Raw genomic sequence first — 14,857 nt, 5'->3', positions numbered from 1 at the left:
CCAGCCTCCTAATTCCTTCACTACACAGACCTCTGGACTCCAGCCCTAGACCACAGGTCTCTGGCTGGATGGCCTCAGCTTCCTGAGCCAATAAGGCTGCCATCATCAGGACAGCAAACACTCCCAGGGGATAGATGGCATGCCAAGACCACGAGGCAGCGCTGGTTTTGTAACTATTGGATTGGAACCCGAGATGATGACACAACGAGCCGGCCGCCAGGCTTACTAAAAGTGAAGCCGGGCGGGGCTCAGAGGTCTCCAGCACAACCCAGTGCCTCGGAGCAGGGAAATCAGCGCGCCACCACGTAACACGATCGGGGGCGTGGCCACCCAGAAGGCGTGGTTAACCAAAGCGGGGCTAGCTCGAGGGCGTGGCCATTGGGTAGGAGGCGTGTCCTTACGTCCCGCCTCCGCCCGCCCTCCGGCCCCTGTCGCCCCAGCCCGCGCGCCCCGCTCCCACCCCGGGTTCCTGGTTAAGATGGCGTCTCCCGCGACCGTGCAGGCCGGGAAACTTCTGCGAAGCCCAGCGCTCCAGCCCCGGTTCCTGGCCGCCAGGTCCCAGGTGAGCCGGAGCCTCGGGGAAGGCGCTGGCTTTGGCGGCTGCCTGCCCGGTTCACCTCGCCTTCCTACTCGGTTTTCCCTCCTGTTTTGGGGGCGCGGATGACGCCTGGCGCTGCGTCCCGGGACGCAGGTCTCGGGGAGGGGGGGATCCCCGGCTCTCCGTGGGGTAGGGTCCGGGACTGAGGAGGCCGCAGTCCGTGGTGCCCTGGAGCACGAGCGACCCCGGCCTCCGAATGGCCGGACCTCCCCTCCCACCCCCCCCACTGGAAGTGCCGGGGCCGGGACTGTCACCCGGCGCGGGACGCGAGTTTGAGAAAAGTTTCTCCACGCGGTGACGAGTCCCGAGGTGTTTTTACGTGTTGTGCCATCCTTGTGCTCGACCTTCCAGCCGTGAGGGGCTCCGGTGCTGAGGGGCTCGGGTCCTGAGTGACACCGGCCGGGACCATGTGGTCACTCACCTTGCCCCAAAGTCACCCTCTCCCCACCCCTAATCCCAATGCTGGTCAGAGACCTCCAGACCGTTTCCTGAAGACTAGGTTTGAGGTGCAACTGTAAAAGGCAGGGGTCAAAGACCCTCAGGGATCAATCAGTCTTGAAACGCAGATCTTTGGTCCCCGCGTACTTTCTCTCTGCTTTACGCAGACTGAAATCCTAGAGAGACGGGATTGAACACTTGAGAAGTTTATTCGAAGTTGTTCTGCAATGGAGTTTACCTTTCCCAGAGAGTCAGCCTCGCCCTGAGAGGCCTTTGGGGTGGGGTGGAAAATGAGTTCCTGAGGACTCTTGAAGAAATTATTCAACCAGTCCACTTCATTGGCCACCACCTCCACCTCCACCTCCACCTCCACCTCCTCCCCCACCCCTCCTCCCACTCCCCCCTCCCCACTCCCCCTCCTCCCTCCTCCTCCTCGGTGGGGGTGGGGGTGGGGTAGAAAATGAGTTCCTGAGGACTCTTGAAGAAGTTATTCAACCAGTCCACTTCCACCACCACCACCTCCTCCTCCCCCTCCTCCTCCCCCTTCTCCTCCTCCTCCCCCTTCTCCTCCTCCTCTTCCTCCCCCTCCTCCTTCTCCCCCTCCTCCCCCTCCTCCTTCTTCCCCTCCCCCTTCTCCCTATTCCCCCTCCTCCCTCTTCCCCCTCCTCCCTCCTCCCTCCTCCCTCCTCCTCCTCCCCTCCCCCTTCTCCCCCTCCCCCTTCTCCCCACTCCTCCTTCTCCCTCCTCCTCCCTCCCCCTCCTCCTCCTCCTCCTCCTCCTCCTCCTCCGTGGGGGTGGGGTTGGGGTGGAAAATGAGTTCCTGAGGACTCTTGAAGAAGTTATTCAACCAGTCCACTTCATTGATGACCTCCTCCTCCTCCTCCTCTTTCTCCTCCTCCTCCTCTTCCTCCTCCTCTTCCTCTTCCTCCTCCCCCTCCTCCCTCCTCCTCCCTTTAGTTGTGCAAAGGAGCCCCATCAGAGCCTGACCTTTTCCAGTCCCACCTTTTTTTAATTGATGAGAGGAAAAAATTGTCATGCAAATTTCACCAGGAGATGCCCACCACCATATATATATAACTAAAAAAAACAGATTACTAATGATTTTTTTTAAAAACTCAGCTTTGGTTAATTATGACACCTGCAATCTAACTGCCTCCCCCCTTTCTGGCATCGCATTTTCCTGATATTTTTAAGGTAAAATTAAAAGGTGCTAATGCTTATTACTTGTAAGAGTCTTAAAAGGCACTTGGCAGTATGGTGGGGTGGCAAAAGGAATGGCGGTTTTATCTAATTAAAATCACTAATAACTGCTGCAGTGGAGTAAGAAGAATACCTCGAGGTGATCAAGTCCTAGTCATTACTTAAGTGTTACAAGAAACAACTGTAGTACTAACTCTGAAGATAGACTTGAATTGATGAGAAACATCAGCCCACGGCAATGAAAACTCAAGAAAGGAAAGTAATTGTTAATCGAAACCTGAAATGGGAAGCATTTAGCTGTATTTTTAAGCAGCCTTCACCTATCCAAGAGATAGAAGCCTTATTACAACACTTGAGAGAGACTAGTTGGGTAACACATGATGTTGGTTTTAGCAAGAAGACTTCATTGCATCAGGCTACTTTAGTTTATGTCTCCTCTGAATGCAAGGCTTATTAGTATTATTCATTTAAGGCAAAAGTTTTATGAACATATGAAATGTCCAAGAACTAGAAATGAATTTTGCCAAGCATCTGGTCTAATTAGCTCTTTCATAGTTAGGAAGTTTGTTGAGTGACTTGTTCAACGTTACAATTTGTGACAGAGCTGGTGGCATAGGAAATGTTTATTACTTGTAGGCTTCCATTACACTAGTCTTCTGCCTGGTAGGTTCTCTCACAGTGACAGTTGGAGGTCAGTTTGCAAGCTAGTAGTGACTGTATCATCGAATTCACTGATGCTACCACTGGCTCGTTTTTTTTTTTTTTTTAATTTATAGAAGTAGATGAGTATAAGAAACCCGGTTTTCATATCTGTGGGTGCTGCTTCTTAGTATCTACTCCTAAATCTGACTTGGTAGTGTGCCTGCCTTGCTCTTTGCTCATAGCACTCATTACAACTGAACATGGCCTAGTTTTTTCCACCAAATATGTGTCCTCCCAAGTTTACAAGTCTGTTGGTCCAGACCTACTTTGTTCCAGGCCTTCTTAAAACCTATTGGGTATATAAAGATAAAAGACCTACTTTTCTACTTTTAGAAGTCACTTAACTGATTTTACAAAAAATATCCATAGAAAATAACACTCTACTCTCCCATAGTTAAATTTAGCATTCAACACATATTCCTGATACTTAATGTCACTGAATTTTCTTTTTTTATTATCACTTCTGCTTTGGGGTTTTTCTCTTAATTGATGTTACGTCTCTTATAGGGCCCCTTCTTGTAAAAAAAATTCAATTTCCTAGTTTTATATGCATTAAAAAAATCATTCATACCATCTGGTTAGGATTGTTCTAGGCCCTGGGAGTTGAGGGTGATGTATAAGGCAGGCAGAGTTTTTATTTATTTTAGCTGGTGGGTAAGGGTGAGGTTGTACACGTATATCCAATAGTGAAGGTGATTTGTCAGTGACTGATGCTATGAATAAAATCAAACAGGATCATAGGATGGAGCATGAATATAGCTTATCAGGAGGGTTGTTATATCTCTGGGAAAGCCTAGTCAACAAGATGGTTCCTTTTGTTATTGTTTAGGTTTAATTTTTTTAAATTGAAATAGGGCTGGGGATATAGCCTAGCGGCAAGAGTGCCTGCCTCGGATACACGAGGCCCTAGGTTCGATTCCCCAGCACCACATATACAGAAAACGGCCAGAAGCGGCGCTGTGGCTCAAGTGGCAGAGTGCTAGCCTTGAGCGGGAAGAAGCCAGGGACAGTGCTCAGGCCCTGAGTCCAAGGCCCAGGACTGGCAAAAAAAAAAAAAAAAAAAAAAATTGAAATACTAAACACTGAAGATACATAATTATAAGTGATTAGCTTATAATTATAAGTGATTAGCTTAAGTGATTGATAAATGTGCACAGACTACTCACTAGGCTCTAGATCTGTATCAGGGAAGTTATCTAACAGCAGCATGGTCCCCTGGTGTTCTTCTTGTCACTGCCTGTACCTAACAACAGGTAACAAGTCCCTGACTTATAGTACCATGTACCAGCTTTGTTCTTTATACTTTATGCAAATGGATTATGAAGTATATATTCACCTAGTCAACATTGCTCAATATTATGTTTATTAGATTTTAGAGATGACTTTTTGACACTTGAGCTGATTAATAAAAAAAGCAAGCCAGGTGAGACTGAGAAGGAAGAATGTATCAGGTAGGGCAGACATCAAGTACAAAGATCCTGAGGTGGAATGAGCTCTGCCTGTCTAATTAAAGAGGGAAGGTGGCATGGGATGAGTTCTGAAATCTGACAAGTAGACAGGAGCCAAATCACATGGAGACTTGTTGGGTCTACCAAGGAGTTTTTGTTTTGTTTTATATTTTGGCTTGTCCTGGGGCTTGAAGTCAATGCCTAGGCTCTATCCCTGAGCTTCCTTTGCTCAAGGTTAGCCCTCTAATCCTTGAGCTACAGCACCACTTCGGGGCTTTTCTGAATAGTTTATTGGGGACCAGAATCTCACCAATTTTCCTGCTCAGGCTGGCTTCGAATCATGATCCTCAGATCTCAGCCTCTTGAGTAGTTAGGATTACAGGTGTGAGCCACCAAGGCCTGGCTTGCCAAGGAGTTTTTAGGAATTAAGAGTGATTATGTGACTTGTACACAATAATGCAGGTAATTAGAAGAAAAAATCACTTGGTTTAAATCCCAGTCCTGATTGCTGAAGCGCAGGCATGTAATTACTTTGCTGTAGGTACTCCTATTACACATCTGAACTAGGCTGGCTTTGAAACTTATTTCATGGGAGTGGAGGTCAATGCCCTTCCATAAAAATCTCATAAATGTTACATGCTTTTCAGAACCCTGGTTTTGGCAGACAGGAGCCAGGTGCTGTGACCAGGTGAACAAGGTTCTTTGGTACTTGGCACCGCCTTTTTGGAGGCATGATGCCAGTGGAACCTTAGGGGAATTTTGGCTGCAGACATTTTAAAATCATTATTAGTAGTGCCAGGCACAGTACTGTTTCTTGTTAGGACATTTCCCCTCTGATTCTGACTAAGTAAAGTTCATGGCACTGCTATCTTAAGGGAAGCCAGTGCCTTTCAGGCTGTGAGCTTCTGAATCATTATTCTGTAGTACCCTGTGAAGCCCAAAGGAAATTTCTTATACCTCTGTACCCCTGTTGTTGGATCCTTTAAGAAGAATGACTGCAGCCTAATTTTCTACTTCTCCTGGAGGTGGGAGGGGAAAGATGGATGCATGGCTTTTAGAAGTGAAGGAGTAAAGGTTACAGGGGAGTTCTTAACACCTAAAAGAGGCTGTGGAGGCTACGTAGGAAGTTATGACTTACCTTTATCCGTTTATTTTCTAGAGAATAAGTATTTTTTAAAATAACATACAACTGCAATTTCTGCTATTAGTAAAAGGAATGCATCTCACATAATGTAGATGCTAAACTTTTGACCTTCTGTATAGGGAAGACCTTTAAGTGCTAGCTCATGTCCTGCATTGGTTTTGTGTACTGTAAATGAAGCATTTCTTTAATGGGTGTTGATTGAGTGCACAAGCCCACAGGACTGAGAAGGTTCTCCACCCTTATTCTCTGGCCCAGTTCTGTAGGCACAAAGCCCAGAAAGTCACTGAAATATGTTGTATTGAGCAGAGGAAATATATGACACGACTACTCTCATTTGTTTTTCAATATTGTTTTTACTACATCCGAAATTATTACTAGACCTAGTGTCTTCTGTCATTTGGTAGAAAAGTTTTGTCTGAAAAATGATTGATTTGTACACATTTGAATAAGTGTACAAGCAGTGCAGTCATCTGGAAATTAATATTGAGAGTTCTTGTGTAAAAGGTAGGGGTGGTGGAGACAGTCTTCCAGGTGGAAGTCATTGCAGTTGGCCTAAATGTGGAGAAGGCAGAGGAGAGAAGGAAAAGATAGCAGTGCCAAGTTGAGGGATGGTAACGGGCATGAGTGAGTAGTGGGGCTGCAAAAAGCACATAGCTTGGCAGGGGCATACAACTCCATCACTAAAAGATAGGTCAAGCAAATGTAATTTATTTAGCAAATATTTTCTGAATTCTTATGTATGTCCAGTATTAAGCACCTTAAAGGTAGAAAACTTAATTTGTTCTTCAGCATAAGTGGGAGGGCAGATAGATGCATTATAGATTCATGTTCCATTATTACAATATCCAACTTGTGGAATCAGTCAAGGTACCCAATAACTGATGAAAAGGTAAGGCATGTATATATGCATATATATACACACACATATGTACATATATACATACATATACACAAATACATATGGGTATCCAGCATAGAAATGAGATGCCATTTACAGGAAAATGAATGGTATTTGACGATCATCATATTGAGAGAGATAAGCCAAGGTTCAAAAGCCAAATAAGGCATGTTTTCACCCAGCTTTGGAATCTAGACCTAAAATGATCATGATGATGATTATGATGGTGAAGATGATGATGATGTTGATGTTGTTGATGATGTTGATGTTGAGCTATGTTCTCTGTCTTCTAAGACACTTTACTTCTTTCTGTGTAGGGTCCTTGCTATTCTCAGTGCCTGAAAGCACTCTGCCCTCTGCTCCCCTGGGAGGGAGTCAGCTTTCTGATTCAGGGTTAATTTTTCAGACAAGCCTTTTCCCATTACCTTACTGACCCTATTCTCTCCCCTTTACTACTTATTGCACTTTAAAACACTTGAGTCTACCTTTGTTATCTTTCTCCTATGGTATAAGGCTATGCCTTGACAGCAAAAACTTTCTTAGTCACTGCTGCTTTTCTGCTAGCCTGGCAAAGGTATTCAATATACAGAGTGATTTATAGGAAGGAGTGGGGTGAACAGAGGAAGGAGAGGCAGGTAAGGGCAGGAGGAGTTGGGAGGTGATATGCACAGTTTAGACAAGTGAGAGAGAAACAACGAGCTAATGATTGGGAAAAGGGCTTCTACAGTAAGAACTTTGAGGATGTGACTATAGTGTGATCAGTACATGACTTCTTTACCCCTTACAATGTCACCAGTGGGAAGACTGTATTGTTTTTTGTAAAGGATCAGAGGTATAAGAAGTCACAGGGCAACTTGGCTTGAAATCTTGATGCCAAGAAGGCATCTGGCTCTGGCTAATAAACCACTTAAGCTGTTAAATCATTAAGCTGTATCACCAAAATATCCAGTTTGGGCTGCACCATTCAGTTAAACTGAGTGCTTACATTTCTTCCATGTCTTTAGCTCTCCTCATTTGAACTTGGACTGTCCTGGCATACTGATTAACTCTACCCAGGGCCCTCTGAGCTTAAATCCAATCCCTTCTTTCTGTGGCACTGGGATCTTGAAAACAGCATAGCAAATTCAAATTCTAGATTACCAATGTTCTTGTTCTGTAGCCTAGAACAGTTGATTGATTGATTGTATGCCATTTGAACTCAGGGCCTTATACTTGCTTACTTGCCTCTACCACCTGAGTTAAGTTCCTACACATCTTTTTGCTGAGTATTTTGGAAATGTAATCTTACAGGCTTTTCTACTTAGGGTTGGCCTCAAAATATGATCCTTCAAATCTTAACCTCCAGAGGAGCTAGGCTTATTGTCATGGACCACTGTTTTCTGACTCCAATTATTATTTTTAAAGTTATTTTAATAGTTCATGTTAATTATAAAGAATAATGACTTTTATTGTAGCTTTCACTTGTATGTAGCATACTTTGTATTTGGAACAAATTTATTGAACTTGATTCTCTGGAAAGGGATTAGTTCTCACAGATGGTGACAAAGATTCAGTGAGGTGATATGTAAAACATTTGGCATGATAAGATCATGGGCTTACAGTGAAAATTTCTCTTGCAGTGAATTTGAAGCTAAATTTACTTGCTTCCTTTTTTTTTTTTTTTTTTAGATTTTATTGAGCTGGAGTAACTTTCTTTTCCCATGTTTCATAGACATTTTATCAAGTGCTGTCATCCCACAGTTCAACTTGGCTCCGGGCTGCCTTATATTTTATTTCATTTATTCCTTGCAACTGCTTTGTGAGTCATTTTTCCCAGTTTACACCTGGAAACTTGAGGCTTGGGAACATGGAGGTCTGCATCTGGACTCTGGTTAGCTTCAAGATTCCACAGATGGGAGAAAGATCTGGTGCAGTTCAAGGTAGTAGTGGGGGTGAGGGCCACTTGGAGAGAACCATTGCACAATCCTAGTTGTTGATCATTGTGAAAATGTTTGCACATTTCATTGTTGACTTAGTAGCCATAGCTCTGGACTTCGTATGTGTCAGCGAGTCTAGTGAACGGACTGTAATCAGAATCTGTAGTCTGTCTTGCACAAAGCACTTGCCTTAGGGGTTCAGCATGCTAGAGAAATGGTGACCATCCATTGCATTTGCAATGAGTGGACCTTGAGGAATGGTATAAGAGGATGGGATTTCTTTATCTTTTGATTGTAGACTTTGGTCATTTTGCTGGATAAATGGGTACTCTTCACTTTTTCTAGAAATGCTTGCAAAAGAATAGCACTTAGGCACTAGTTATAAAGGAACACATAGATTTCTAACACTTGTCTTTACCTAGTTTATTTTTAGGTTAAAATTAAAGGGATTTGATATTATATAAAATTAATACTGGAAATATGGCAAAACACAAGAAATGTCAATATCTGTTTGGATTGAATGGGAAGGGGTATGGGATCTGGATCCCTTTTTTTATCCCTATCTGTTTCTCTAAAGTCATGTTCCATTTCAGTTTTGGGACTGTGTTTGTCCCAGGTCTGCACTTGAAGGCACTAAGGAAGTTTGGGAGATAGGCTTTGTAGAGTTTGATGTAGTAGACAGTGAGAGACTAGACCAGACAAGTAAGAGAGGCAAAATTTGGATCTTTGTAAGCCTGGTGATAGAGTTAAGTTTGTTCTTGAGGGTGATGGGAAGCCTTGAAGATTTCTAGACAGTGTGCATCACAGTTTTGTGAGTGCTTGAGAGTATGCTTTCCAGGTACAGTGTGGGGAGGTTACAGGTAGGCAAGAATTAAGATCATCATGGAGAATGTTACACTGTTGGTGTCAGGAGATTCTGCCAGGACCACAAGCATAACCAGGACTGGAGCCAGGCTAGCTTTAAATATTGCCTTCAGCACTCATTAGCTTAGGATCTTGTAATGATTATGTACATATTCTATTATAACATATTTTTTCTTTTTCTCATGTTAGTACCAAATGTTGTCTTGTTACATGTATGTTATAGATTGATTGGCAAGGTCCCCCACATATAAAATACATGAAATAGAAGATGCTGAAGACATGCGCCAAAATTGGAGTGATTGCATACTTTATTACATTTGAGAATACCCTGTAATGGCATCTGGACAACGATGTCTAGTTACAGCAGCTGAAGTGGACTAGCTGGTGACAAAGCTGATAGGAGAGATTGTTGTTATTAAAGAAAGAGACTGGATGAAACCTTTATTCCTTGGGCAGGTCCCAATGTCCTTTCCTGTCCTGTCTTCTGCCTACAGGAGAAACATGATGAAGGGCTGAATATTGCTCTGAGCAGAGGATGCCAGGAGCTTCTCACCTCATAAAATATCTTGCTCACCTTTGCTCATAGAACTATCTCCCCTGTCCCTGTGCCTGAGTGTTCTCTGGACATGTTGTTAGGTCAGAAAAAAAACAAACACACATATAAAAGAAGAGAAATGTGCCACAATTACAAAATACAGGCAAGAGATTTTCCAAGTCCCAGGCCTACTTAACCAGCACCAGTGACTTAACCATCTCAACTGGGCTTGGTCATCTCCTTCACGCTGTGTCTGGTAGAGGATACAAGTGATTACTTAGGATTCTTTTGTTGAAAGTAGACCTTCTTAGACTTTGTCTCCAGGCATTTAAGGGGGATGTGTGGGTTCTCTGCCTTTTTCTGAGGTTAACTGGTCACATGTATGGTAATATTTCTTGTCACTTCTACCTGCAAAAACTTTGGCTTTTTATTCTGTTATCCTTTCTAGACCTTGTCCCCAATGTATCTTCCAGCTTCCACTTTCTCCCAGAGTTTCACAATTCAAATAATAATAGAATCTCATCAGTCTAGCTTATCCTTGTGCAGTGTTTGGGGTCATCAACCAGTGCAAAGATTGGCTGTTTTACCTAGGGTTACTCCCTCTTCTTACCCTTGTGACCAGGTTGGGAAGGGATGCTGAGAGGGTCTTCTCTAACCCTCCCAAGTGGTAGCTTTGAGTGCATTGCCAGTGAGAAAGCTGGGTCCAGGTGGGCATCATTGAATTTTCTGTGTTTTTGAAGTGCTACCAATCTTCATCTTTTCCCCAAGTTTTCATTTACCAAGTGCTTAAAGATTCTTCCTGTTCCCTTTCCGTTAAGTTATGGTTTGGTGATAATAAAGCACATTGTTTTATACTATTTTCTTATCACAATTCCAAGTAACTCTGGGAAGAATTAATAAGAAGAAATGAGATGTCACTGGAAGCTAGTTTATTCTTCCAAATGGTCCAGTGACCTTTTCTAAGGTAAGTGTAGACAGCTGGTACATACACATCCCTAACGTTGCTTGGAACAGTAGTCTGAGCTGACATAGCCCTACCATCTCTCGTTTATCTAGTTGATGCCTCCTAAGGAGGGGGATTTAGTTGGGTCCATTTGTCATCACTCAATAAAGAGCTTTCCCATTGTGTAGTGCTTCCTTTAGGTCACCTGCAGCTGACTCCCTGGGTTGTCTTGGCTAAACTGTCTGTCCCAGACTAAGATGTGTGAATAGGGAGATCCTCTCTTTTAACCTTAAAACAGATACATTTGAGAGTATCAGGGGACACATTAATAATCGTGCCAAGATAATAGATGTCATCCAGAACTGGAATCTACATGGCCTGGACTCAAATCTTGTTTTCAGTGCTTAGTAGATTTATGCTTTTATAAAAGTTACTTACATATCTTTAAGGTACTCTTTTTCACTTTACAACATTTGTGAAATGCAGATGTTTTACATGTCACATGATACATATATTGATTGATTTCTTTTCCCGGATGGCATATTGAAATGGTATACCATATAATTGTTACATCTTAAATTTAATGAAACAGTAAATTTCTTAGACTTTAGTTTCTCATCCATAAAATGGGGGAAAGTTCCAAGACTGTTCAGAGTTATGGTGAGAATTAAATGAGCCTCTTCATGTAAGACTTAAGTAAATGTTATGTACTGGTTTGAGTATGGTTATAAGCAAGTTAGCTAGAAAAGATACTTTTTTTTTATAGTCTTCTATGATATTGTCCTTGTCACCTCCTAAGTCCTTTGTACTCCAGGGAAATAAGCAATTGGAAGGATCAAGGCAGAAGTGACTTGGAAACGGAAGAGAGAGAACAAGAAAGAGGAGAAAAAAAGGGAGAGAGGAGGGGAAAGACTGATGGAAGTATCTTCACATTTTCCTAAGGAAACTATCACTGTCTTTTGCTTTCTGACACCCTCTTTGCCCATGCTCTCAGCCTGCTGTTGAGAAGTTCCATTTTGTTACATGGACTTGTTGGGGCTAACTTTCCTTTGAAAGGACAGGGAAAACCATGGTCTCATTTGAGTCCAGGAGGAGGAGTCACAAAGGCATTTAATAAGTTATACAAAGAAGGCTGGGAGTTATTTTTCACTAAGGGAATAAACTATTAATGATGAGTGTTTCTTTGTTGATTCAGAGCTCTTTTGAAAAGTGATATATTATTAAAGTGAAAACAATACAGGAAAAGCAAATAAATTTTTCATTTAGTATATCTTTGTATAATTGACAGGGAAAAATAAACTTACTATTTGGATAATTAGAAAAGGTGATGTTTGCAGTTAGAAGCTTAAAGTTTAAATATTTAAAAAATGATGCAGCTGGGATTGTATCACCCAGTGCCCTGCAGGGTAACTTGAAGAGACAGAAGGTTCTGGGAAGGCTGGCCTAAGAGTGCATTCAGAATTCCTGTGTCATTTATTCCCTATGAGGGACACCATAGAGTCCATGTTTCTTTGGGTCTGGCTCATTTCACTTATATAGTTTTTTCCAAGTCCTTCCATTTCCTTACAAATGGGGCAATGTCATTCTTTCTGATAGAGGCATAAAATTCCATTGTGTATATGTACCACATTTTCCTGATCTATTCATCTACTGAGGGGCATCTGGGTTGGTTCCATATTTTAGCTATGACAAATTGTGCTGCGATGAACATTGTTGTGCTGGTGGTTTTAGTGTGTTCTTGTTTGTGGTCTTTTGGGTAGATGCCCAAAAGTGGGGCTGCTGGGTCATAGGGGAGCTCTATGTTTAGCCTTCTGAGGAATCTCCATACTGCTTTCCAGAGTGGCTGAACCAGTTTACATTCCCACCAACAATGAAGTAGGGTTCCCTTTTGGCCGCATCCCCTCCAACATTTATTATTGTTAGTTTTCTTGATAAAGGACATTGTTCCTGAGGTGAGATGGAATCTCAATGTTGTTTTGATTTGCATTTCTTTTATGGCCAGTGATATAGAGCACTTTTTCATATGTCTCTTGGCCATTCTCATTTCCTCATCAGAGAAGTCTCTTTTTAAGTCTTTAGCCCACTTGTTGTGGGGGCTGTTGGTTCTTTGTGGTTTTGTTTTGGAGGAATTTAATTTTTTTTAGTTCTGCATATATTTTAGATAGGAGGCCTTTGTCCCTTGTATGGCCAGTCACAGCAGATGATCACAAGAGCCTAATAGCTATGCCCTTATGATGTTAAGTGAAATGAACTCCATGTTAGGGAAATGACTGTTATTATATCACTGTTGTAATTACTTTCAACATGCCATGTGAAATCGTAGCTTCTATTGTTGATGATCCTCTTGTATCCCCTTCCTGTGGTTGTACCCACACTATCACTGTATCTTATCTGAGTACATTGGAAACTGTATATACTGGTATTAGAACTAGGAAAGTGAAAGGGAATATTAAAATCGAGAGACAAAGGATCAAAAGACAAACGACTACAAAAGCAATATTTGCAAAACCACTTGGTATAAACCAACTGAACAACTCATGAGGGGAGAGGGATGGGGGGGGGGGGAAGGGGAATGAGGGAGGAGGTAACAAACAGTACAAGAAATGTACCCAAGGCCTAACGTATGAAACTGTAACGTCTCTGTACATCACTTTGACAATAAATAAGGGGGGGAGAAAAAAAAAGAATTCCTGTGTCAATTTCCAAACCTTGCTAATACTGGCTCCTTGCTTTTCTGTTTGAGTTTATTATGTATGATGATACTTCTTAGGGGTAGTATAGATTTTATGAATGTATTTTATAGAAAATATAATTTTAATTGAATTTTTAAAAAGCATTATATAAAGGTGAGAGGAAACTACTAAATATCCTTTCCACGAGGCCCTGGGTCAGCACTCCTCTGTTCGGTTATGTCTGTGTTGTCATAGTATGTCAGTAACCCTTCCTCTGAGCCTCATAGAAATTCCTTTCTTAAAGTGCTTGTGTTCTGTGCTTCAGGAGAAATTCCCATTTCTGGGTCAGAGAAGAATCCTTTCCGAGAACTGTAAGTTTTAAATAAGCAATGTGGTCATCATATCAATAAAATGAAATATGAACACAGAACAGTGTTTTGGTGATTGAATTTGGGTTATGGAGGGAGATTGCAAAGGAACTGTTTTTGGTTCAAAAATTAGAGTGGACAAATGCTTTCTGTGTCCTTGAAACCCTTATTTTGTTCCTCAAAGCTTGTAAGGGCACTAAAAATATGAACATGTCTTTTTATTTAAAAAATTTAAATTTGTTACTGCAAAATATACATAAAATTTTTACTGTTTTAACTGTTTTACCATTTTAACCGTTTTATGGCATTAAGCACATTTATTTATTTGTCTTAATGTGAAGCAAGAAAGTCTCTACTTTCAGTCTCTGTCTTGAGCCACAGCGTTGCTAATGGCTTTTTCTGTTTATGTGGTACTGAGGATTGAACCCAGGGCTTCACGCATGCTAGGCAAGCACTCTACCACTAAATCACATTCCCAGTCCAGTCTGTCATTTTGACTAGGAGCTTCATCTAAGAGGAACCCCAAAATATCTATGTCTATATCTATATGTACATATATACACATGTATATATGTACAAGGTGAGCACTTTACCACTAGGCCATATTCCCAGCCCCTATATGTATACATATATACCCACATATATGTATATATGTATGTGTGTATATGTATACTGGAACATATATATATCCTTTTATAACTGTCTTATTTCATTTAGTACAATATCTTTAAATTTTACCCATGTTGTTGTATCTCTAAAATCTTTCCCTTTAAGGCTGTGTATATGTGTGTGTGTATGTATATATGTATGTGTGTGTGTGTGTGTGTGTGTTTGTGTGTGTGGTTCAGAGACTTAACAAGACTTACATATTATCACAACTCTTGTCCCTCACAACTCATGAAGATTCACTCTCATTTGTTTGCCAAATGTGCTTATGTGGGTAGAATTGTGTCTCCCACAAAATCCTTGTCCCAACAGTTTGTCCGAATGTGACCTTTTGTGGAGATGAAGTCTTTACAAAGGAACTCAACATGAAGTCATTAGTGTCAGCCAATCTGTCTTTCTTTAGAAAATCGGAAACTTTAGATCCAGATAAATGTACCCAGAGACAAAGCCAGGTGAAGCTGCAGG

The 14,857-nt window shown here is 41.9% G+C and overlaps 1 protein-coding gene across 1 annotated transcript in view; it reads left to right on the top strand.

Annotated features, from left to right (window-relative positions):
- The first annotated feature begins 407 nt into the window (after positions 1 to 407).
- The window catches only part of Suclg2 (succinate-CoA ligase GDP-forming subunit beta), a 239,120-nt gene continuing 224,670 nt past the window's right edge, over positions 408 to 14,857 (top strand). The window contains exon 1 of the mRNA XM_048356121.1: positions 408 to 562. Coding sequence (XP_048212078.1) covers positions 479 to 562 — 84 coding nt within the window. The 5' untranslated portion in view covers positions 408 to 478. The remainder of the gene's footprint in view (positions 563 to 14,857) is intronic.

This window comes from Perognathus longimembris, chromosome 10 (assembly GCF_023159225.1).
Source record: "Perognathus longimembris pacificus isolate PPM17 chromosome 10, ASM2315922v1, whole genome shotgun sequence".
NCBI lineage: Eukaryota > Metazoa > Chordata > Mammalia > Rodentia > Heteromyidae > Perognathus > Perognathus longimembris.
The sequence above is the reverse complement of the archived record's forward strand: the minus strand, read 5'-3'. Positions and strand labels throughout refer to the sequence as shown.